General features: G+C 51.6%; 1 protein-coding gene across 1 annotated transcript in view; it reads right to left on the bottom strand.

Annotated features, from left to right (window-relative positions):
* Positions 1 to 26,202, bottom strand: part of LOC125943527 (uncharacterized) — a 67,895-nt gene that overhangs the window by 29,223 nt on the left and 12,470 nt on the right. The window contains exons 5-7 of the mRNA XM_049662886.1: positions 23,835 to 24,194; positions 22,712 to 22,872; positions 20,269 to 20,435 (exon numbers count right to left, since the gene is read on the bottom strand). Of these exons, the coding sequence (XP_049518843.1) occupies positions 20,269 to 20,435; positions 22,712 to 22,872; positions 23,835 to 24,194 (688 nt within the window). The remainder of the gene's footprint in view (positions 1 to 20,268; positions 20,436 to 22,711; positions 22,873 to 23,834; positions 24,195 to 26,202) is intronic.

Genomic DNA, 26,202 nt, shown 5'->3' with positions numbered 1-26,202 from the left:
AGAACATGCATGCATTTGTATATCAGCAAGTGGTTTTGACGCATAAGCGGAAGCGCACACGCTACCACGACTTATTGGAGGAAAATCTGCGGTGCAAGTTAAACGAAGACGAAGAACAAACAAAAGAACGGGATCTTGCGGCGCATTGCAACTAGCTCAAACCAAGATTATGCTACCGCGACGTTTTTTGAGTGAGAACAGTCCCAAATCGACATTCGCTGATTACACGTCGTTTTTGCTACGCTGCCAGGTATTCCGGTGCGTGGTCACAGAAATGTCCAACTGCAGCTTTGCTATTTACAGTATTTCGTTTATTTCGTAGCCGACGTGCGCAGAAACGCATTTTTGCAAATCTATAAATGAAGCGTTTATAGGTGTTGATTTTTTCTTTATTAACTACTCCGCCGTTCACGAAGTGTTTGGAGCATATCCTGCTCGTCAGCTTCGGCATCCACGGCGAGCCGTCATTCTCGCCGAAGAAAACAAGAGGAGCATGATTGCGAATACTACGCAGTTCATACTGACGACACAGTGTCCTATGCATGCGGCCGCAAGCAAGAGCGGACATGCAGTAACCGAATGACTACTTCACGAGACGGTAAACGAGGCAAAAACGCCACAAAGCGCTGACGAGAGAGAGCAGTCTAGGGTGCCTCGATGCCAGCGCCGCCGTTCAGGGTGGTGCCAACCTTTGACCGCACCCGCGCCGCCGCTTTCTCGCTGCGACGCCATCTTGAGTCACAGCGAGCGGTTGCGAGTGCTTGGTGCCGGCGCTTAGTTCGAGACACAGTGCGCGCGGATGCTTCGCTGACGCTTCTACTTGCTGGACAGTGTTCAGCCGCATGAATGACAAGCTTGTCAAGTGCATCGAGTCGACATGACGGGCTGTTGTGTTCCCAAGGGCACCGGATCGACGCGTAAAGGGCTACGTTGTTTACGCTTCCCCCGGGACCCAGAGCGAAGGAAGAGATGAGAAGCCCAAGTAAAGCGGTATCACTGGAAGGCAACGGATAACTCCTACATTTGCGAGGTAAGTGTCAAGAAAGTTTAGACTATAGCATCGTGTTTGTCATAAATAAGAAAGTATTCTCTGATCCTCGCTCACGTACCTACGTTCGCTCACAAACTAAGCACTGCACCGATGCTGAGTAGCCTATGGTTATGCGAGCGCGCGTCGCATAGGCTTTTGCCGTTTTGATCAGCGCAGTCTATGCGAGTAGTACCCTTATTTTAAGAACTGACGAAAATGCTTCGCCGCGAAATAGCCTTACATTAGCTACAAATCGTCATGTAAACCACCTATTTTACTTTTTCACGGGAAGCACACATCGTGTGTCTCTTGTTTCTTCTTCTTTTTTCTTTTTTCCTCAGTTTCTTTTTTCGCTACTGTTTATTTGGGACTAAAGAACGCAGTGCTTCTTCTGGGGAGAGCGGCTGTTGTGTACGTGGCAAGCGAAGCATTGTGATTTTCTATATTCTCAGCAGATATCTTGCGGATCTCAGGTTGTTACGTTACATAGCTGATTTTTTATACGAATATATTTGTAGCGTGGTGCTCGTAAGCCGATGGTCATTCGTGCTCATTCCCGATCGTAGTGGGTACTGTGACGGTCTTTAAATGCCTGTGCACGGTATGCCCAGGTGTAGTAGAGTTAAGGGGCATCATGGGACCAAAATGTTTCGGCGCTTTCTGGCATGGTGTCTGTTGTAGCCTGTGCATTTCTTCGAAACGTGTGAAGCGAGGTAATACAGCATTACTTCTGCGAAAATTTATATTTAAGCACTGTAATGGGTTCTCTGTATTTACAAGGCAACTTTTCATATCAATAATCACTTTTGTTGGTTTACTTCTAATTAGAAACACTTTGAAGAGGACCAGTACGAGGGAAATCGACAGGGTGGGCGCCGTCTGTTAGTCAACAGCCCTACATCATCATGGACTATATTTTCGAAGTGAAAAACATTGCTAATCTGTATTTGACTGTCTTAGTTTCATTTGCGGTTTTTGTACGCAATATGTATGCAGTGTTGTTTATTTTTTCAATATAGTTATCAGTGTTCTAATGGTTATTATAAAATGTTCTGTACTCGCCATCGATGTGTTTGGCTGATGCGACGTATTCGATGGTAGCTGATGTATTCTGGCTGGATATCTTGATTAATATTACCCGCGGTTGCGTTTACTTGTTTGCATTCTTGTTTTCGATTTATATTCTGTGTAATAAGGTTGATGTACTCGCTTCAACGCCCCCCCCCCCCCCCCATGTAATGAATGAATTAAAAAAAAACTCTCACTATCCCGAATTGTGTGTCGCGCCTACCTTGCGAATTTTTTTTATCTCGTCTTTCAACATAACCTTCAGGCGCCACACAGTACATATAATTTTTCATGTACATATATCTTTCATGATTGACTGTACTAGACATTATAAGTAAATGTATTTTGTGCATCGTTTGGTTTCTTGTGTGTACTACGCAAGATTGACACAGACAAGTTACGTTACATGTTTCTCTACAGCACTAACTAAACCTTATTTTCACATCACAGTTATTTTTACACCAGCTTAATCCTGTCTGCACACAGTTCTGTGGGCAAAAAAAGCAATATTGCGCGTAGATATCGTCAAATAATTGCAACAAACGCGAAGAGCACGCGCAACGCAAGGGAAACTAACCGCCGTGCGCGAGTGGCTGGCTACGGTAAAGGAGGCGTGACGTGTAAAGCAAAATACAACAGCGAAAAGAAAAACTTCCACACACAGGGGGTCGCAAACCTTATATACCAAGCATCGAAGCGCAAAAGAAATAGTGCGTATTTCAAACATACACACGGCATGTTAAATGTAATTGAATTAGGCAACTTGGGGCATGTTCCCGGCGCCATACATTTACGTCTTGGACTTTCGACGAGTTAACGGCTATTGGTTATAAAGATGTGCAGATGCGATACCGATAAAAAAATCCTCATCAAGGCAAAGCACTTGGAAGTGCGCCGCCAGTAACACTATTTATGAACGCAAGCGTAGCTGAGTCTCAGCTCGTGTGACTCAATATGGCGGCGCCCGCGGGGTTGTCTCCACTCTGGACGGCGGCGCTGGGCCTCGAGGCACCCTAGAGCAGTCTCACGGCGGGCGCCACTTGGTGAAGGCACTTGAAGTTTATATGTTACACGCACCATCACTACCCCCAAAATCAACACAAACCGAGTTTACTTACTTCGCTGAAAGTATCACAGAAAATCGCAATTTAACAGTTTATTACCGGACTGCAAGCATGCAAGCAAATCAACAAAGACTCGCAAGCAGCCTACAAGAGCATTTGAGGCGCAAATTCGCCCGTAAAATTTCGCGCTACGCAAGCTTGCTGTGTAAAACGTGCTCCATACACTTCCAACCGCGCTAAACACACAAATACAGTTGCAGAACCTCAAGCACCTAGACCTGGCTAGACCTTAAAGCATATAGTTACAATGACACTAGGAAAATGCCGTTTTCACAATTACTTAACTCTTCGAACAGCAACAATCCATCTTTTTCGTCGTTCCTGCTCCCACGGGCGGCCAGGAAATCGGTATAATTTCACGCCAGGCTGGCCTTCGTGGCTGTGGTAGTTTTTTACGCAGCAGTACCGGCACTTGTTCCTCTTCCTTTTCCGCACGCTTTCAGTCGATGGATTAGCATTAGTAGAGCTGAAGAATGACATTGTCTCAACGCCAGAAAAGACCGAACAGCACCATCGACGCCGCGCCTACGAATACCCCCGCGCGCTTTGGCCATCTCACTATTGTTGGCGGCGCTGCGACAGATGGCGCAGCAATCGCAGCAAACTTCACTGAGCGGAGCCTATACACAGGTCTCGCTCCGTGCGCTGTTAGACTGCCTGCACGGCATGGCGTTAACTTGTCCTGACAGCCAGAAGATCACACTCCCAGTGCTAAGTGCGTCGGCTACGTCAAAAGCGGAAGCGAAACATGTACATACATCCTGACTTGCGTTGTCATCGTCCACGGACGTTGAGAAAGCCACAGCCTCGCTTTCACTACGACGCCGCAAGCCGCCATTTTGCCTTCTGCCCGCTGCCCCTATAGCGCGCAGCGTATTCTGGCCTAGCGGCAGCCGCGTGAAATAGAACATGTTCTATCTCCGCGCCGGCGGCGCTGAGCGCGCCCGACGCAGCTGGGCACGCCGGCTACGCCGTGACGCCAGACTGTATGCAGATTGTGCACTTGTCACCGGCGTTGCTTAACTGCGCCGGACTATATCTTGCCCTTCAGGCTGCTTCGCGTGCGTCTTTTGACCGGGCCGCTGATGAATGGAAGGAAAGCGAGGACAACGCGGCACAGCGGCCCGAAGGCAGGGGAGAGATAGGCGGCTGTCATGCATGACAGTGCGTGTATGTGGTAGCCTCGTGGAGTTCGTGGAGGCGAGTGGGATAGCAGCATACCGCTGAGCGTACCTGCCCTTGGCGGTCCCTACTGCCTCTGCTGCCAACCCATGTGCGGACGAGCCCCCTGAACTATCTCTCTTCTCTTTTTCTTTACCTCCTACTCCCCCTATCCCCTACGACGCTGCGCCGTGCTCCCTTATGGGCTGCAGAATTAAGCGTCTCTTCCTTATGTATAATAAACACCTCCTCCTCGCTCTCCGACTGCGGCGCATGCGCGCCGCCCTGGCGGCCTTGGCTGCCTGTGCCGCCGGCTCTCTGCGGGCCCCTGCCTGTCTACGAAAAAGTTGTCGCAGTTTCACCTGAAAGGCGAAGCATCAATTGCGATAGCAAATTTGTAGAGAGCTATACGGAGCAATGATATTAGCTTTATCAGCTGTATAAACTTGGACATGCAGCAGCACCGACAACACGCAGAACTGTTGTCGACGCCGTCGGCGTTTTGCCCGCGTTCGCTCAAAATGCGTGCGGCGTTGGTGACTGTTGCCGGAGCCTCTGATATAAATAGGCACTTGGTGCCGCAGCTAAACGTCGCCTCCCTTCCCTCCCCCTCGGCCACGGCCTCTCGCGCGTCGGAAGAAGGCGCGTTTGCTCTACATATATGGTGATTGTAAAGGAGGAAAGAGACGCCTACTTCTGCAGCCCTTAAGGAAGCACGGCGCAGAACGCGCATTTGTTCTCCGCCGTGCGTTCACTCCCCGTGAAAGCGCGCGCCCCTCGCGCCCTTTCACTCGCACATACAGCGTTCGGCGCGCGGCGACGATTTCATCTCCATTGACGTCATACGGAACCTCACGGCGACGGTGACGGCGACGCCGACGGCAGAAATCTGCTTTTGAGTGTTCATATAATTGCTATCGCAATAAAATGTAGGTCAGCGGAGGAGTAGGGTGTGAAGCCCCAACCAGACGTACGCGTTGGAAAGCGTACGCACGCGCCGCATCGCGCCTGGGCGCGTACGGCGTCAGGCGCGGAGACTGTGTCGCGTGTGGGCGCGTTGCGGCGTGGACCCATACCACTGCTAGAATTTTCGGCAGCTTCCGACGCCTACGCCGGAAGCTGCCACCGCGTCGCCCGCGCGACGCTCCTCACGTGACCACAGCACGCCTATGACGTGACCACGGCGAACGAGCGCGACTTCCGGAACGACTCTTCGCGCGGCGTGCAGGCAAGCCCGGGCAAGCTGCGTGCTTTGTATAGATACATATAGATACATGTATAAATATATAGATACATGTTAAGTCAAAACTTAGTTTGTTTTATTGCCATCTTTAATACATTGCTTAACGTGGCCGTTAAGCGAAGGCTAGGCTGTCTTGAACATGGCAACCTAGCAACACTGCTTCGCCGCGACGAAAGGCGCAGGGACGCGCGGCAACTCGTGCATCGTTTGGGTGCGCGCCCTCTTCCCCTATCGGACGCGACGTGACGTCGAGTGAGGGGCGTTCGGCGGCGACGGACGCACTTCGCCTCAGCTCCGCAGATGCCCCTTGGCTACTGCAGTGCATCACCACAGATCCCCGTAAGCTTGGTACCATCGTCTTCTGCAAGCCCAGGGCTCCATTTGGACCCCACTTTCGTCGCGGTGGGACCATTTTTCTCCAATTCCGGGCCCTTTTGGAGATTCTCCCAGCGTTCGGGGGCGCGTAGCCTAACAGCTGCGGCGCGCCGACGGGCCTCGCCGGGCTTCTTCCCCGGCGATGGCGGCTTCAACCCCGGTTACGGGCTACGATCCCACCTCACATCGAGTGGTTACCATGGATGTCACCCCGGCGGACCAGGATGTCCCTACCGAACATGAGTATCTTGAAGATATGATCCAACTTTGGCAACGCAAGCAACGCAAGTCCCCTCCCAAGACGCCCAAGCTCAAGGGGACGCCGGCTGCCTCGCAACCGGCGTTTGCGGGAATGTCGACGCACCTTCTCCCAGGAGGTGCTCCCAACTCGTCTCCTCCTCAGGCGCCACGTAACCCTGCTTGGCGGCCGCGATACACGCCCCACATAGGACGTGACGACCTCATCGTTGGGCTCAAACCGCGTGCCTGATTTGATCTCAAGACGGTGCTCCCATCGGAACGCGCTGGTGACGCGGTGCGTGCCTTTCTGGGGGACTGCTCGGCCGCCGACCTCCACGTGTGGCCAGTGTGGGACCAAAATGTGCTGGTGTGCAGCCTCACCTCGATCCCTATTGCTCAACGACCCCTTGGTGACATCATGCTACCCGTAGGGGACCAGCAGCTCCCGTTTCGGGGCCACGCCAAGGCGTCTGGGGACATCTGCCGCGGCGTCATCAACATTGACCCGGCTGCATCGTCCTCGAGCATCAAGCCGAATCTGGAGTGGCCGAAAGGCACTATCCTCGCGGCCCGCAAACTCGGGGACTCCAACGTGGCGGTTGTGACCTTCGAGGGCCCGAAGGTCCCGCGTTTCATCTTCTACCGCTGCCAGGTGGCCTACGTCCGCCTCTATAAGAAGACGGTTCCTGTATGTTCTTGCTGCTGCACAATTGGCCACAGGGCCACGGCTTGCCCCAGCCCCAAACCGGGCTTCTGCTCCCGCTGCGGCTCCCAGGTGCCTACCACGCCTGAGGGCCTTGCTCAACATGACTGCCAACCCCGCTGCATCCTGTGCACCGGGCCGCACGAAACCGGGGCACGGTGCTGCCCCGGCAAGTACCGTAAGCCTATCAAGCCCTCCCAGCCGGTCTTCTGCCACCCGGCCTCGCCACCACCTCGTACTCCCCATCAAGGCCACGCGCCCTTAACTCAACCCAAGTCCGGCTCCCGGCTACTCCGGAACACTTCCCGCCACTCGCGGCTCCACCTCAGGTGAGTAGCTGGGCAGGGGTTGCCTTCAGGCCTCTCCCCTCCATTCCCTCCGCTGCCCCCACCCCGCTTGAACTTACTATCCAGCGGCAGAACTCCGAGCTTCAGCGCCAGGTCGCTGCTCTGGCCTAGCAACTCGAGTCCCTTCGCTCCCAACTCCTTCCCCCCCTAACCCAAGTCGGCCCTTCCACTTGCCTCAGTGGCCGTTTCCCCCCATCCCAACCCCAGTTCTTCTTCTTTCCCCGGGCCTCCCTCCCAGGAGCACCCGCAAACTCGGGCAGTCGCCGCCGCGGTCTCGCAAGATCTCTCCTCGGCCCTTCCCCCAATTCAGGTCCCCCTGGATGATCTTCCTCCGATCGATACTACTCTTCCCATTCAAGACCGTCTCATGGGTCTCGAACAACGCAGCCTTACCATGGAGCGTGCACTACGAGCCCTACCCGATCTGGTCATTCAACGCATCGGAGAGACCATCGTGCCAAAAATTACAGCTGAGGTTCTCAAGGCCGTCCAGATATGGGCGTGCTCTCAATTCAGGTTCAAAAAGTCGCGCTCGCGCTCGGCGTCTCCCAACGCCACCCGCGCCGCCGCAAACTCACTGGGACCGCTAACACCCCCTTCAACCCGGTACTCATTCCTCCCTCTCCTGCTCCTCCAGTACCGGACCCGGTCCTGGTGTCGGCCCAGGCGATGGAGGATGACCCCTAACTCATCTCTTTCACTATGGCGGTGCCCTCCTCGAGCTCCTCACCTTCGTCACAATTCGAGCTCATCCAGTGGAACTGTCGCGGTTTCGGGAATAGGCAGAAGCGCTCTCACCTACTCCTCTTCCTTCAATCCCGGGGCTCTCTGCCGGCCGTCCTGGCTCTCCAGGAGGCTGGTCTCAATCCTTCTCTTTCTAGCTACTGTTCTTACTCAGGGGGCCCGACGACCAGTATCCTCGTCCACAAATCTTATACAGCGGTGCAAGTCGATCTCGATCTCACCCTCCAACACGATTACTCCATGGTTACGGTGCTCCCCTCGCGGCGCCGTGATCCCCCAATTCATGCTCTTAATGTCTATTGCCCTCCTCATCTTCCGCGCGTCACCTTCTCGGAACTCTTTTATCGCGCCCTTAACACCGCTGCTCGTGACCCCCTGGTCATTGTTGGGGACTTCAATGCCCCCAGTCTGCACTGGGGCTACCACTATCAGAAGGCCCGGGGCCGTAAGCTCACGGAGCTTATCTCCACGCTCGGTCTCACGTTGCTCACGGACCCGGCTTGTCCCACGCGGGGGGGGGGGGGGGGGCAACTCGGTTACTCGTGACACGTGTCCGGACCTCTCTCTCACCAAACATATCCGGGACGCTACTTGGGAGAACCTCGAGGAGTCTCTTGGTAGCGACTACTGTCTGCTGCGAATCGCCTTCTCCACGCGGATAGTGCGCGAAACATGGGGTACGGCCCGCCTCACGGACCGGCCTGCTTTTCGAACCCAGCCTTTCCTTCCCCTGTCCTCCCCCGACGGGTACTCCGCCTGGGCCGCCCATGCCCTCTCGACTCAACGCTCTCACACCCGTGTCATACAGACAACTCAGGCTGCTCCCGCCGTGGACCCGCACCTTCTCCACCTTTGGGACGCTCGCCGCGGCCTCTTGCGCCACTGGCGTCGCCACAAGTTGAATCGCAAGCTCAAAGCACGCATTGCTGCCCTCACAGAGGAAGCGGCTGCTTATGCTGCTCACCTCAGTGATACAAACTGGGTCGAAACCTGCACGAAGGCCGCAGGTCAGATGGGTTCCAGGGGGACGTGGCGCCTCTTTCGGAGCCTTCTGGATCCCTCTTCCACGCGAGGGGAAACACAACGACAACTGCGCCGCGCTCTGCACGGGTTCCCTGGCACCTTGGCTCAGCTCGCGGACAAGCTGCGCGACCGGTACCTCTGTCGCACGGTGGACCTGGTTGGGCCGGAGTATCAGTACTCGGGCCGTCCCAACCCTGAGCTTGATGCTCCCTTCACGCTGCCTGACCTTCGGGCTGCGTTGGTCAAAATCAGACGGGGTACGGCCCCGGGTCGCGATGGCATCACGGTCACCCTGCTGGCTAACCTTCCCGACTCGGCCTATCTCTCCCTTCTTCACCTCATGAATTCTGTCTGGGATGGGTGCCCCCTACCCACAGAATGGACCACCTCTCTCGTTACATTTATACCCAAACCTGGCAACCCCGTTCACATCGAGGCCCTCCGCCCCATTTCTCTCACCTCTTGTGTAGGGAAACTCATGGAAGCGATGGTTAGGGATCGCCTTTCCGCCTACCTGGAGCGGGAGGGGACCTTAGCGGACACAGTGTGCGGCTTCCGCCCGCATCTGTCCGCGCAAGACGTCCTCCTCCAGCTTCACCGCGACATTATTGATCCTACTACTATGCGCCACAACGACAAAGCCATTCTTGCGCTCGACCTGTGCGGCGCATTTGACAACGTCACACATAGTAGTATCCTCGCCAATCTCAACACGACACATTGCGGCTCAAAAGCGTTCGCATACATCCGCGCTTTCCTTTCTCACCGCTCTGCCTTCATCCGCGTCGATGACTCTGAACACGGGCCGTACCCCATGGGCACGCGGGGCACACCTCAGGGAGCGGTTCTCTCTCCGCTACCCTTTAATCTGGCCATGCTACGCCTTCCTGCTCTTCTGGCCCAGGTGGAGGGTATCCAACACGCACTTTACGCGGATGACATCACCGTCTGGACTAATTCTGGCAACCCCGCTCAAATCGAGCAGCGTCTTCAACAGGCTGCTTCTATAGTGGACACTTACGCCACCTCTTGTGGTCTGGAGTGCGCCCCGCAGAAATCGGCACTTCTTTCTCTTTCCTCTTTACCCCCACCCCGGCTCTCCTTGCCCTCGGGTCCCATCCCCGTGGTCACCGAGCTCCGTGTTCTGGGACTTTTTATTTCGTCCTCTCTCAACCCGGGCTCTACCCTTACCCGCCTCCGCCGTACGGGGGAGCAGGTGAGCCGCATGATTCGTCGGGTGTCTACGAAACGTGGCGGTCTGCGAGGGCAGGATGCCCTTCCTTTGGCCCAAGCGTTCGTCATCAGTCGGATCATGTACGCAGCCCCTACCTCCGTCTCGTTCGCCACTCGAGGCCCAGCTGGATGCCCTCATCCGGTCTGTGCATAAGCGTGCTCTGGACCTCCCGGTGTCCACTTCCAACCGTCGTTTTGCGGCTTTGGGGGTGCACAACTCCTACTCGGAGCTTCGGGAGGCTCACCTCGTTAACCAACTTGGTCGCCTGTCTCAGACGTCTCCTGGGCGCCGTCTGCTTGCGCGCCTTGCTCTTCAACCTATTCTTCCTCCAGCGCCCCCCGATCGGATTCCCGACTCTTGGCGCCAGAAACTCTGGGTTGCCCCTCTCCCTCGTAATATGGATACTGTCTCCCACCCTGGTCGTCGGGCCGCTCGTGTTCGTGCCATTACATCCCAACACGGATCTCGCCCCGGTGTCTTCTATGTGGATGTCGCGGGTCCTTCCCCCTCTGGCTACTTTTCGGTTTCCGTGATCCACGAGGGAAACACGATTGATGGCCTCTCCTTTCGGGCCTCTACTTCAACTCAGGCGGAGGAGGTGGCCATTGCCTTGGCGGCCTCCCACCCCAACGCAAGGGTCATCATCTCGGACTCGCGCTCTGCCTGCTCCCGATACCTTGCCGGTTCCGTCTCGCCCCTCGCGGCTCACCTACTCCGGGCCGCCTCCTGGCGCTTCGTACCTCACCCCGTCCGACTTGTCTGGTCCCCGGGACACGAGGGTCTTCCTGGTAACGAGGCCGCCGATGCGGCCGCCCGCGCGCTTCTTCCCCGGGCCGTTACCCCTTCTCCCCCTGGCCTGATCCTGCAACCCAGTTGCTCACATCGTTTCGAGAAATCTTGACCTATTACCGCGATGGTCGTCGGCTTTTTCCGGCCCCGGTCCGGGGTTTGTCTAAGGCCGATGAGCGAACCCTGCGCCGCTTACAGACCCTGTTGTGTCCTGCCGTGGCTCGCCATTTTTTGCCTAATACAAGTGGGCACTGTCGCCATTGTGGGGTCCTGGCCGACACCTACCACATGGTTGCAGCATGCCCCTCTTTCTCTTTTCCTCTCTCCCCCCTTTTCCCGTTCCCACACGAGAGGCCTGGGAGGAGACCCTGCTCAGCTGCTCTACCTTGTGCGCTCAGCGCGCCCTGGTAGCGCGTGCCCGAGCGGCGGCCATCTCCAATGGAATCCCGGACTAGGGAGTCCACTTAGGTGTCCCCCCTTCGGGGGTCAACTCTTGTATTTTCCTAAAATAAATGTTTTCACCACCACCACGTCGAGTGAGCGCCGCGTGCGTACGCTTTCCAACGCGTACGTCTGGTTGGGGCTTGAGAGGAGTTCGCGTTAGCGTTGGTTGTATATATGGAGCTATGGGGGGGGGGGGGGGTACTCTGTAAGAGTCCACCTAGCGGACTGTACACTTCGGTTGTCGCGATTGGCTCCAGCAGCACGAGCAATAAGGAGTCAGCCAGTCTCCTTCTCATTGTCAAGGACTCTTGTCTGGGAACGTCGCCCAAAAGCACGAGGAACGCGCAAGGAACGCTGCCGCCCGTGGACGCCGAGCCATTTTTTTCAGAGCCGGCCATTGTATAGCAATCGTCTAAGTGTTAAAGAATAACCCATTGTGCTACTCAGGGCCGGCACCGAAGCCTCTTTCCCTAGTACGTAGCGAAGAGGTCGGCTTACCATTTTGTAGCCAAATTCGACGTAGCAAATCTCCAATAAGGCTAAACCCCAACATAGCAAATGCCACCAGAGCGCCAGCTTCGCTGGACTTCCCTCGTCACAGGGTGAGAGGGCTCTGCTGCAAGTTCCGTGCGAAAGTAAAGTGACGCAAAGACTGTGGTCTTTAGTTGCTGACCGTGAGACAGTACAGGAAAAATCAGCGCCCACGCACTCCGTACAGATGGTTAACCAGCGAAACTAAAACGTGCGGCCCCGGTGTTTATGACTGGGTTAATCCCGACGGTTCATTAAAGTCTTTCTCTATTATTGGTTACGTCTTTGTGCTTCTTAACGAGGTTACACACATGATGGGCAGCGACGGATAAAACGATGCCACTCGCAGTCCGCCGTTGTCGCTTGCGTTTGATGTCACGATTTAGCTCGGCTGCGTGGTTAGCAGCATTCGCCCGCCATTGCCGCTTGCGATTCTTCGAAATGAAATTGCTTCAAAATTAAATCTGTTTGTCACGTAAGACAATGAATGGCTCATACGCGCTTAAGCAATGATAATACTCCCGTAAACGTGACCTCCCCATTACGACGACAGAAGTGAAATTATACGCTGGAATGATGAGCGGCAACGCAGCCTAGCTGTGGATGCAGACGATGACGACGATGAAGGCGGGAGCAGTGGCTCGAGCTCCTGCCGAGAACGAGCGCGAGCGCAACCCGAGGGGCGCCAACGAGCCAGCTGTGGAAGAAGATGACGACGCTCGAGCCAATGCTGATGATGATAGTTTTCGCAGGACAGGCGACTAACCGACGTTTCTTCGTTTCGTCTAGCCATATAAAGGTTCGCTTTAAAGGAGAAGCATATATGCGTATAGGCGCGCGGACACCACCTATATACGTATACGCGCAAAGAAACAACGAGGGACTTGCGAGAATCCTTCGTACATACGTGGTAGACATAAAACGAAGACCATATCACGTACTGGCGAAAGACCTTTTAAAAATCCCAAGGCTTTTAGGGGTAATCTAAAATTACTGTGCTAAAATTGCGATGCGCTTTGTATATACGGAACTGGAAACGTTTAAAGAAGTATTCAATCGCACAATGACGCCACGAAGGCCAGCGCACGCTCTAGTGTCTTGTCGGAGCATCATATTTCTACTAATGGCATCATTGACTGGGATTTTGCTGATGGAATCACGACAGAGAAACTACTACACTCTGCTATTACAGTCTTCATACATTGAATTGACCAGACATCTGATAAACCGGATGGAGGGTATAATCTTCCCAAGATGTACACGCGCGTTCTGTGCACCTAGTGACCAGACATCTGATATGCTGCGAACCGGATGCTCTATCGAGGCGTATAATCAGTCGGACCCGTTAGGTTCCCGCTTTCGAAGATGTACACGTGCGCGTTCTGACGCCGAGCACCGCAAGCCGAGGAGGCATCCTTGTGGCCAAACGCAAGGCACTTCGGGCGTAGTGAACAAGGGGCAGGCGACAAGGGCTCCATACGCTTCTCTCACCTGGCTGCTACCGCAGTAATTTCACTCGTGATAGGCGTCTCGACAAGGCACGGCTCACTGCTGAGTCATCTCCACGGCTTGGACTGGGGACCCCGAGACGTCAATAATACGTTCATTTGTTCAACGAACAAGACGCGGGAGGCGCAGTTTGTCTTGTCTCCGCACTTACGCGAGTGCTTACATTATTTTTACCAAAGATGTGTCTGCATGATCGGGAACTACAACCAGACATTCGGTAATCAAGACGAGAAAGACGTAAGGAGGAGTAGGTACCGCCATACCTATATAGCTGATGGAATCACGACAGAGAAACTACTACACTCTGCTATTACAGTCTTCATACATTGAATTGACCAGACATCTGATAAACGGATGGAGGGTATAATCTTCCCAAGATGTACACGCGCGTTCTGTGCCACCTAGTGAACAAATATTCTCTCACCTTGCTAATAATTGTGAACAAGGGACCCTTAGGGGCCCCGAGACGTCAATAATACGTTCATTTTGTTCAACCTTACGCGAGTGCTTACATTATTTTTACCAAAGATTCTGCATGATACAACCAGACATTCGGTAATGTAAGGACATACCTATGTTCTCAAACTTATTTCGGCGAGTTCTGCTGAGTCGCTCATGTTCTGGGTTTGTTTGAAGTTCTCATCATATACTTTTTGAACACACTGGCTCCGTTTTTTTTTATTTTGTGGGAGGTGATGCACGATTTGAAGCCCACTATGAGGTTTTTCGTCAATGCGCTATCACTGATATTTCTCGTAAAGTATTTCTTGGTAAGTCTACATGGTTCCTTAATGTCTCGTGGAGTACTCTGGAGCTTAAGATATTTGTAGATGTCTCTGCAATGGCGGCTGGAATTATTGGATTCAAATTAATTAACATGAAATAACTCGGTGCAGCGTTTACGTGGCCTTGCTCACTGGGCTATGAAAAAAAAATTCTTTGATTTGATTTCAGTGTTCATTGCTTTCAAATGAAAGGGCAAGCCAAGGCAAAAGGCGGTAGGCCTGACGGGGCCTTGGCTCCCTGTTACAGCCAGCAGCACATGCATCCAGTACATATACAGCAACAAAACACATGTGTAGATCATTCACATGACTTGATATAATATAACAGAAATGCAATCGCTTTGTACATATAAAACAACTATGATGATGCATCAAGACAATAGATTAATATTTATACATATAAATTATCACAGATCAAAAACTTGTCCCACAGAGAATTCCACAGCGAGTACTATATCCGATATTCACTCAAATATTGTTTTATATTCTTTTTATTACACACCTTTGCTGATGTCAAGAATTCCACATCTAGTAAGGTTTTATTGATAACAAATGGTGCATGAAAGGTTAATTTCCGCTTCCCGTAATTAGTTCAAGTAATAGGTACTAATTTTCTACGTGTTCTGAGATGGTACGTTACGGCAGGCCTTTCTGCAAGAGTGGCATAAAGTTTGTTTTGGTGAATATATGGGAAAATTGGTGAAATTGCCTTATAACATCCACCCAGCGACCGCTAGGGGCGTAAGAATGATTCGAACCTTGTGGGGACAGAAGCCACATTTTCGGCGAAATCACCTCAGCCTCTAGATTCTACGTAACCATACTGTGTCTGAAGTTAGCCAGGGCACGTTGACACTGAACTTGAGGGTGTAAGCGCTATATTTTGCATTTCACAGTCACATAAGGTTTCCAAGCGGGGCCGCCCCAGCTGAACCCACTATGCTAGGGGCGAGGCCTAGCAAAGTCTTCGGCCACCGCACCTGCTGTAGATGGCGAAGGCGCTGCTCAATGCCGACGCCGACAAATCCCACCAATCGTCCACCGGGGCCTCGGAGGGGACATGAAAATTCGCGAATCGCAAGGACTTCCTCCGGCCGCTGAGGAGAACAAAGAAGGCAATGAGCCTTGGATCAATGTGACCAGTTGTGCCCATTGTCGTCGGCTGAAGCCACGCTCGACTACGCCCCAATTATCCCGAACGCCACCGAAGCCCGTTCTCTGCCAAAGCCGAACAGGTGATGCGCAAGCCCCGACAACCCCCCCCCCCCCCCCCCTACCCTCCATACCTGCCGACGATTAAAAGTTGGTGGTTCGTCCGCGGAACGGCCTGCAGCTAAACAAGGTGCGCCCAGAGAAGTTAGTGGACGCCAACACAAATCAGGCTAAGCTACAAATCTGCTTCACCGGCATTAAAATACGCATAGACGAAAACAAAGATATCCTTGTTCTGAGCACTGCCTCAGAAGCTACTGCCTCAACACTTAGCAAAAGGCAGGCTATAACAATTGGTGCAACATATGATATTGCATCATACGGAATATCCCCCGGCAATTTGTGCAAAAGGGTGATATGCAACACTGATCATGACACCAGGCCCGAAATGTTACTTAAGCGAATTGAATCTCCCGGATACGAGGCACTAACATGTAGAAGACTGGGAAACAACAACCATGGTGATCACATGCCTGGAAAAAACAGCACCATAATACATCGAATTTCCGGGCCTTCTTCAGCGGTGCTACCTCTACAAGAGGACCGTGCGACACTGCCGAACCTGCAACGAGACAGGCCACAGAGAGGACGTCTGCCCGCAGCCCCCCTCCACACCCAAGTGCAGGAAGTGCGGCACTTCGCTAGCAACGGAGCAGCACCAGTGCCACTCTAAGTGCTCTCTGTGCGGCGGGAATCACCCGTCGGTAACCAAAACCAGCCCCAAAAAGTTCCTGCCACCAGTCAACCACCAGAAACCGCAGCAGGCCCTCAGAGCAAGCTCCTCGTCTCCGAGGCCACGTGGCGAGGGCTAAGCATCCCGCAAGTCGCGGTCCCCGGAACGACACGGAACTGTCCTGGGGAGGAGCAGTTCTAGGCTTCGTTCCGGTTCTGGTTCCAGGCGCAGGACCTCGCGACGATGGACGCTATCCTATGGCAGGACCTCGAGCCATGGTCGTCCCATAAGTGACAGGAGGGGAAGCAAGGGAGCTGCGCAGGTCACGCTGCAGGTGAGCTGGGCACAGGTTGTTTCTCCCAAAGCTCGTCCACCCCCCCCCCCCCCGTCATTGTTGACAGAGTTGGCACAGGCACACGCCCAAACTAAGCGTCTCACTGAAGAGAACGCAACACTCAAAGCAGAAATCACTAACGTACACGCAGAGTTCGTAGCACTTAAAGAAGATGAATTGTTAGGAAGAAATAGCACTACCGCTGCACAAAACACTTCAACCTCACCCGAGGAGAAGCGGCAACGGGATGAGCAGCCAGTCCACACAGTCACTTCTAATCCGACACCGGAACGAGCAACCACGCAGCCCACTACACCGTAGGGCGTCATACCCGTCCAATATTCCACTCCCCAAAAGAAGAGGAGATAGTAGCAAAGATCATTCATAGCCTTCAACCTATCCCTACAAGCTACTATGCAATAACAACTCACACCTATACAGCAGTCAGCGGCACAACAACAATTCGCAACTCGACAACACTGGGATGACGCTCAGATGACACTCAGATGACGATGAGATGATACTCAGATGACGGAACGCATCATGAAATTAGAGGAACGCATACTAGCACTGGAAGCGCGTCAGAATTGGCGCCCCAAGAAAAGAACTCGCCAGACCCTACCAGATTTGCCAGATTCTCTAGGCTCACCAGAACCCCACCTCGTGCCCGTATCACCCCCCCCCCCCCTGATAACCAAAATGGCAACTCCTCAACGTATATGCCGTAAGCGCGGGTGCTCCCCAGGCGAAATGACAGTGGAATTTCTGGGGATACAAGAACAAGTATAGATCACTGATACAGTATATCGCTACATCAACAATACCACCTGAAATCATCAACTGCAAGAGACAAACACACACGTCCGCCTACTCGGATACGTCACGTATAGCACCGACACTGGTGGCAGCCTTCATAGTAATAAGCTAGTAGCCGTTCAACACCAACTCCAACAATCCGAACCGCTTGCCTTGGATCGTCAACGATCCAAGGAATACAACGAGGCTCGGCACAAGTGTTACAAGAGACACAAACCTCGACTTAAGCTTCCCCAGAAATATCTGCAAGCTTGCTGGACCAAACTGGAGGCGTACTTAGGCAGCGACCACGCGATGCTATTGCCACCACTCTCCATGGGCTTGAATACAAAGCCAGAATAGGCACTGCTCGCCTCACGGATTCGCCCAAGCTGCGGGAGATAAGAGAACAAAGAGCTACAAAGGAACACAGCCAGCAGTTTCAGTCAATTAAGGACTGGATCACTCAGCTTCACCAGGATGTGAAGCCGACACCAAAATGCTTGAAGAATCCACCACCACTCCTTGCATCGACGCTCGCTTGCTCCACATGTTGAAGGCCCGGCGTAGCCTGCTGAAGCATTGGAAAAGGCAAAGATTAAATCGCAACCTCAAGAGGCGAATCGCACTACTCACACAAGAGGATGCGGAATACGCTATACCACGCTATGCCGTAAAAATTGGCTATCCATCTGTGACAGCTTGAGAAGAAGACTGAGTATTTCCAAGACGGGGAAGTTATTTAGGTACCTAATCAACCCGCCCAGCAGCAAAACGGAATCCCACCGTAATATGGCCCCAGTAATCCGCCAATTTCCAGGGAACGAGGTGGACCTCGTTTTGACTCTCAAATCCCGGTACTTCCCCACACAGCCATCGGAGCCTCTGCCACCCTACACCGGCACCCCAAACAAGCTCCTAGATGAGGAAATGCATCTACATGAAGTAACAGCAGCGATAATGGGCATGAGACGCTACGCAGCCTCGGGAATGGGCCAAATCACCAATAAGGCACTTGTCAATCTTGACAACCCCTCGATACCCGAGCTTACCGCTCATCTTAACAAAGTATGGAGGGAAGGAAACCATCCCGAGGACTGGAAAATGGCGGAGGTTCGTCTCATACCGAAGCCAGGCAAGCACCAGCCATTGAGAACTTACGTCCGATCTCCCTCACTTCTTACGTAGGAAAGCTCCTAGAGCACATCGTTCTCAACCGGAAACAACCATTCCTGGAGGACTCGGGCAAACTTCCAATAACATGATAGGATTTTGTCCACACCTTTCAACACAAGACATCCCACTTATGCTGAAAGAGGAGGTGATTGTACCAGCGACACGCAACTCCCCCACCACTAACTTCGCCCTAGATCTTAAAGGGGACTTCGATAACGTCAAGCATACAGCAATTTTACAGAGGCTAAACATGCTGGGCTGTTAGGCCAGGACATATTACTATATCATAGATTTCCTCTCGAATAGAAAATCATCATAAAGGTCGGGGACCAAGTCACAAACCCCTTCCTACTGGTTGGGCGCGGCACACCACAGGGCGCAATGTTATCCCCTGTCCCTGACTAGGAGTGCACAACACGGCTGAGGAGCTGATCGAGGCACATTTTTCCAGCCAGTGAACAAGGCTGGCGGTTACGGAAGCGGGGAAGTCCATCCTCTTACGCCTGGGGCTCTCTGCCCCGCTCAGCCATCCGCCGCCTCAGACTGTGAGCTCAACCCAGGCCATCCGGAGCAACATCACCGTACCTCCCCTACCTCGCAACATGCACCCAGTGCACCACGCAATTGACCTACCGAGCGGACGCCGAGGAATCTGAACCCGAGCGCATGCACCCTCTAGTCTGGTACCAAGACATCACTCAACACTACAAGCTAACTCGCAGAACATGCGCACCTCCACACAGGTCACTACCTAGAGACCAGGAGCGATTCGTCTGAGCTCTACCCTACCCTACTCGCCCCTACACCCTACCCACCCAGAAATCACCCCATAGCCCCTACACAATTTTCTCTATCTCTACTTCCCTGTCACTTTACCTCCCCCTCCCCTCTCTCCTCAGCGATAGGGTAGCAAACCGGACATGCCCCTCTGGTTAACCTCCCTGCATTTCCTTTTTTCTCCTGTCTATCTCTCTCTACAATGCCGCTTCTGCTCAGCCCGGGTCCCTCAGACACATAATAGGGGGTTGCAGACAGGCACCATTACATCCTCCGACCCTTTATCAAACCAACGAGCTCGGGAGAGAGCCTTGGCCAGCTCCGCCCTCGAGGATCGGCTCATTGCGAGGACCCAGGACGGACGCGGTCCGAGCTCAAGGCATTCTGGAATGCGGACGCCTCTCCAAAGCTTACCTAATAAAGATGTTTATTCTCTCTCTCTCGAACCTTGTGGCGTATTATTTTATGATGGTGTAAGGGAATTTGTTTAGATGGAAGGCTTTTTAATGTCATTCAACTGGTGTGGACAAATTTAATTTCGTCGTCTTCAGATAAGCATCAATGGTTCATGTGTGAAAACGATAGTAGAAGATAGAGTGCTGAAATGGTAGTGACTGCTCCCTGTATCCTTCATTGTTTACTTCTTCAGCACCCTGGTGCGGAAACATTTTGGTTAGCGCCGCCACAAAGATTTCAACATAACCCATTTGAGTGCTTTAGACCTTTTGTATACGACTGTCTGCCCAAAAGAGTGAATAGAAGCTGATAGGGCAGGTATGAGGCGAAATATTGCTGTTGCAACACAGTAGCGCAACTGAGAACACAAGCGGCACAATGCGCAAGCCTCTCCTGCCTGTACCTGTCTGAGACACAGTTAACCCACTCGGGTAGCTTTCGGCAATTGTGTCGTGAGCGCACTATTTAGCTTCCCTCCTCTATATGAGTACTTACCGTTCCTGAATCTTATGATGTCAACGCCTTTTATAGGTACGAAAGCAGGGAAGGCGTCTAGCGTCAGCACGTTCATCTGGCTATTGGCGCGGAAACGGGTCACGTTGTCCATGGACGTCGAGTACGGACTCTCATTGCTCAACGAGAGGAGCTGTTCGTACATGTCCCTGCACAGGCATCCAGCAGAGCAAATAATTTCATTTGATTTAAGCGGTTAGTACCGTGAACGCCTGAATGTATTACAGAGGAGAGCGGTGTATCTCGGATGCACAGTAGTCAGACAAAATGCTCGCTATTGGATAATGAAGCGCAATGACGGACAATGTCTTGCATCGAGCTGGTTGATCGGCGAAGGCGATTTCAGTTCTCATCAGTCCTTGGCATTAATTACCAGATGCATGCTTTCGTGCAACCTGTGTTAATTCCAACTTTATTGCCATGGTCTATACATGAAGAAGTTACAATGTTGTAGAGAAATTGGATCAAATAGAATCTGAGGGACATCACAAGAGAGTTCGTGAAATAAAGGAACTCGCAAAAAATGTGGCTTTACAAGGTCATGTGCAGTTGATTTGTTGCTCTTCTTTTGGCTGCCATACATGGACGGTGCTGGGAATGTGCTCATGAACAGGGCACCACGCACTGGCCAGATGGCATTGCGGCTACTTCAGCTTCCTACAAGTGCTACCGACGCCAGTCGCTCGGACTGCAACGGAACGAGACTACACTTTGAACAGAAACAGACGCACCCTTTTTATGGGTCGCTTGAGCACTATACGAAAATCCTTGCCCATTCCACAGCCAGTGCCAGAGCGCATAGTTCCCTGACCTTCCCCAGCGTGTCGAACACTCAGGCACGGTATGCCGGTTGTACTATTTTGCAGAATGTGGAAACTCTTGCATCCAGGTAAACGGCGGCTACAGGGCAACGCGCATGCATAATAACGTTTCCTGCAAATAGGCTGCCTCCGCTCGCTATAGGCTGTGCGTTGGGGCACTGCGCTCAGGAAGGAACGCTTGAGCGTACCGTGCTTACATCAGAAATGCCTCGTTTACTTAAACTATTTCAAGGAAAAGCTGTTGCACGAGTATCGGCGCTAGAAATGATTGACACTAAAGTTTTGACGGTAGTTATTAAAACCATAGAAAGTCAAACAAAGTGTTTTTGTTGCTGAGCAGGTTTTATACAAATCGCGGGTTTTATACTCTGGAGTGGTGGATACATGACTATATGGGCGGAACGTAAACGCGCTCATGTACTCAAATTATATCTATAGGTGCGTCTGAAGTACCGCAGGTGCTCAAGGTACCGCTATACCTTCCCTAGAGGGTTTGTTATAACCTAGTGGACGTAGCGAGCAAAAATTTTTCTCATTTTATTTTATTCATTCCTGAACTTCCGGTACACACTGCGACGAAGACAGCATGACGTCATGCGAGGCTTTCAAGAAGATCAGAGTGTATGGAAAAAAAGCTTTACATAATGTAGCGCCATATTATTTGGTTTGCATTATTTCTGCCTTTAGTCATTTGCTCGCACGAAGCCGCGTCTCTATTATTGCCGCCATCAGCCACACTGAGAAACTGACACCGTGTTCAAATGAATAGAACGAGAACACATCTCTCGGCTTAAATACTGCCTTCAGATTTTATAATCTATAAATGGATGAATCGTTACCTGCATAAAAAATCGAAAGCAACCTCACCTCTTCTTTGTGGAGGAACGAAGTGCGGGCAATATTGATTTGTAGGTCAGCCTAATTCAGCGAGGTAGACGCAATACTCATTCTTTAATGTTAAGTGATCGCTTATGTGACAGTTATTCTGAGGGTGTGGTGAATGACAACATTGTATACTTGACAGAGTTAAGCGAAGTGAACGATACGTTAAAAATAAATTTACGACGTTGCTATTATGTGAAAGTGCCATGAGCACTAGGCACGAGTGACCAACGAGCACGTGATAACAAGGAAGAAACGAAACATCAGTGCTGAACGTGCTAAAACAAATCTCGTGGTGATTACGAACGTCCACCTACTCATGACACAGTCACTTGAGGGCAGGCATTGTATATGTGAACTAAGCGCTTCTGTCGCGTCTTATCAGGTTTGTCGCTTTTTCTCTCTCTTTGGTTAAGGCTCATTCAGACTAAGCCGATACGACACCGATTGTCTGCCGACTACTGGCGACAGCAGTTTACAGCACGGAAAACGCTGTAGCGAACGGTTTAAAGGAAGGAAATTGATGTCGCCAACAGTCGGCAGACAGAAATCGGTGTCATGTCCGCCTAGTGTGAATGAGCCTTTAACAACACAGTCGCCGCTCGCAGCGGCTTCAACACACGAACGAAATCTGCAGAACAGCTTGCCTCATGACAGAAATGTTTCCGACATTGCTGCAACGTCTAAATGCGCAAACGGCATACATAGTAGCAACGCCTCACCCGACAGCGACTGTGACGTGTGCGTAGCCAGAGACGTCTGCGATGACGTAGGGCCACGATGGCGAGAGGACTCGCCGTGTTGCTTCCATGCAGGCGTAAACCACACCGGAGTCCTCACTGCCGCTCCGGAGCACGTGCTTCCGGTAGTCATACTGTAGCACCTGGGAATGCCAGGTTAAGTAGGTCATGGTATGTGGATCATCGACCAAAGCTTCAACGAATCCGCGCCTAGTGCTCGTCAAGGGCATACGCTTAAAGAGTGTTCCGTAGGTCCTTGCGCAGTCCTTAGCCTCTTCTGGTGAGTATAAATGAGGTCTAGTCATTCAAAATTATTTATCACTATTACAATCACTTCATCTTCACGGTCTCATGTATGTTATTATATTATAATCCATTGCTGCTTCCTAGGAGTCTAAACAGATTCTTATGGTCAACCGAGACACAACAGCACATGAATATTTTCTATTTCTTGCTCTGAAATATGATACACATTCTTCTGCCCTGTTCTTCTGCATCTTGACAATATATCATAGCGAAGCTCTCCCTCTATTACAACCACCTCCTAGCTGACCAGTAGTGAAGGAGAGCACTGCGCACTCAACTAACTCGCCCCACACCCATGCATCCGCCATAGTTTTCCCTATCACGTGCCCTTCTGCACCCCAGCACGTATTCCGGAACCGCTCCTTCTCCGCTCCATTAGCTCTCAGCCCGCCAATGGCTCCAGCAAGGTCACACCTCTCCACAACGTCGAAGGTCAGTGTTTGACCTGAATAATGCTATTACACTAAAACCCGGGCCCCGACTGCTCTGGCAAAAGTATTGGCACGCCCAAGTTTTTAAGCTGCATCCGGGATCATCTTATGTTAAAACATGGGTGCCACTCCAATAGTCATGTTTTAATCTGTATAATTATATGGGATGGAAATGTTTAATAATGATGTCCATTGAACGGGGGACCACTGTCAACACCATTCGCTGGAAGCATTCCTTACGCGCCGTTCAAACTCTATCCCTAGGGTAAGCATTTCCTTGCGTTCTCTGCACAATACCTAACGAAAACATTTAGCATCTTCGTAACCAAGGGTTCTTTATCGGCAAAAATGTGCGTAGCTGTTCTTACCTCCGCTGAAGCCAGCAGGTACAAGTAGAAGAGTGCGACGTCATTTGGATGTTGTTCGAACGTTGCGAAAGCGTTCTTAATATGATTGAATCCCGTGACCACGAGGCGCTTCTGCCAGTCGTCCCGTGGTTTCGCTTTCCATAGATAGCGGACGAAGGCATTCCACCACTGATTGCCTTTGATGTACCAGCTGATCACGTCCAGGTCGTTCACGTGCACCCAGGTGCTGTCGTGACCTTCCGTGCAGCACAACTCGTGCTGCAGTGCTTCGTCGATCCGCGTCGCTACGTCCACCATCGTTGTGAAGCGCTTCGTGCCCAGACCATCAACGACCTGCTTGAGGTATCGCACGGCGTCCGCCTGAAGAACACGACGAAAATGTTTGTTGGAATGCCAAATCCGCCTCCATTCCACCCCGTGAAAGTGGATGTACAGCGAAGCTGTTGACGACGTTAGACGACGTTAGACAAGCACCACAACCACAAGTGACGTACGTCACTCGCGCACGCACATGTACGGAAGTGCAGCATACATGCTCGTTCCTCTAGGTCCTTCCGCAAGTGCAAGTTCCTTATTCAACTAATTCGAATTTCAAAGTAAATTACGTCAGAGAATTCGTAATGTACGACTGAAACACAAGCTCCTGACATGACAGCTTCCGAGTGTAAACCGAATATACGAGAAAACATATTTCTGTTACGCGGAAACTCAGACAAAGCCCGTTTTCAGCTGCCGTTTGAGGTATGTCTGAGTGACCCAGGTCGTTAGGTGGAGTTACGGTTTTTGGACAGTGTCTGCCAAAATGTCGATTACGGTCACAGCACACGCTGTGCGCCAGATGCAACGGACAGTGCGCCCACGCATCAAGGACAGATGCATTATGTGCACACGTACATCACGCGCGCACGCACGTGTGCGGAACTGTAACATGTATCCTAATTCTCCAACGCCCCCGCCAAACGCAAGTGCGTTATTGAACTAATTGAATTTCTCAAACTAAATTGCATTAGAAAAGTCCTAAAGTAAGACTTACACACAAGCTGCAGACATGACAGCTTCGGATTGTAATTCCAATATACGAGAATAACGGCATCGTCACGTGACAATATCACCTGGTGACGTAATCCGATGACGTCATCACGTCAAACGTGACGTTACGCGTGGACGTCTTCGTCAAGTGTTGATGTCACCCGATGACGTCATGTGATGCCTCTTGGAGAAGCAGCGCGTGCACTGTGCGCTTCCCGCTTCTTTGTACTGTCTCCGGGATCGTCCCACATTTTAGTGTGAGCACCACGCACCCGGACATGTAAAATCACGACCAACTAGAAGCTAACAGATTCGCTGTAAAATGCTTGATACAGACAAATTCTACAGCATTATCCTTTTAACGCAATAGAATTTCATTTATCACGGCTAGTAGATGATGCTATAACACGACTTTTCGCATTTGTTGACTGAAACTTCCGGTAGTAGCACGAATACGGAACTAGCTGTGAAATTGCGATCGCGTCGCGCCGTTTGCTATGTGAACTGCTTACTAATAGCAGGCTGTTGGACGAAGGTTATGAAAAGCAGTAGTGCAAAGTGACACGAGTTGAGACTCAGTTGTCAGTATAGGGAAATGCAATGGTCAGTAATTATTCTCTTTCAATTTTACGCGTTCAATTCAGGTCAATGATTTACAGACTTGTATGGTTTCCGTAACAGCTACGACAGGTTCATTTTGCAAAGCTGACTCAGCTTCACGGTCGAACATTTTTGGGCTAGATATGTCTCTGAGACAGTATGATTGCAGCTAACAAGAAATCGAAGCCCCATTAGTCGCGTAGGTCACAATTAAAGTATTATGATTCACTGAGATGGTAATATTCAAGCACATCCAGAGGAAGGAGGCTTGTGGTGTCTTCTTTACGTGGCAGTGCTTTGTGGATCGACGAATTGAATACCTCTTTTTGTAAGTGACAGAAAAGAGTTGTAAACATCGTGCTGCGCGAGGTGATTTATTGCTCCTCTTCAAGGCAGCGCAAGCTAATCTCTACTGCCTAGAGTATAACCTGGATGCTCCCACTGGCGTTCTAAAGGTTTCAATTCGATGTTGCATTGAACGGATGGTTTTGGTAAGTAATAAGTGGCTCGGTATTACGACGGCCGGTTGATGCCATTGCGGGGACGTACGTGTGCCATGTCGTCGAATGAAGGCTGCTCCTTTATGCTCCATCCAAGCTTGGCTCTAGTTCTTAAGCGGAAGCTTTAGGTTGGGAGCTCCTATTGAAATACATGGGAACAATTTTACTCGGTTTCGGTAACCAATGCACTGATTTGATGAGTTTTGCTGCATTTAAAAGAAAATGTTAAAATATAAGTG

The sequence above is a fragment of the Dermacentor silvarum genome, chromosome 2, assembly GCF_013339745.2.
Source record: "Dermacentor silvarum isolate Dsil-2018 chromosome 2, BIME_Dsil_1.4, whole genome shotgun sequence".
NCBI classification, from domain to species: domain Eukaryota; kingdom Metazoa; phylum Arthropoda; class Arachnida; order Ixodida; family Ixodidae; genus Dermacentor; species Dermacentor silvarum.
This window is presented reverse-complemented; position numbering and strand designations above follow the sequence as displayed.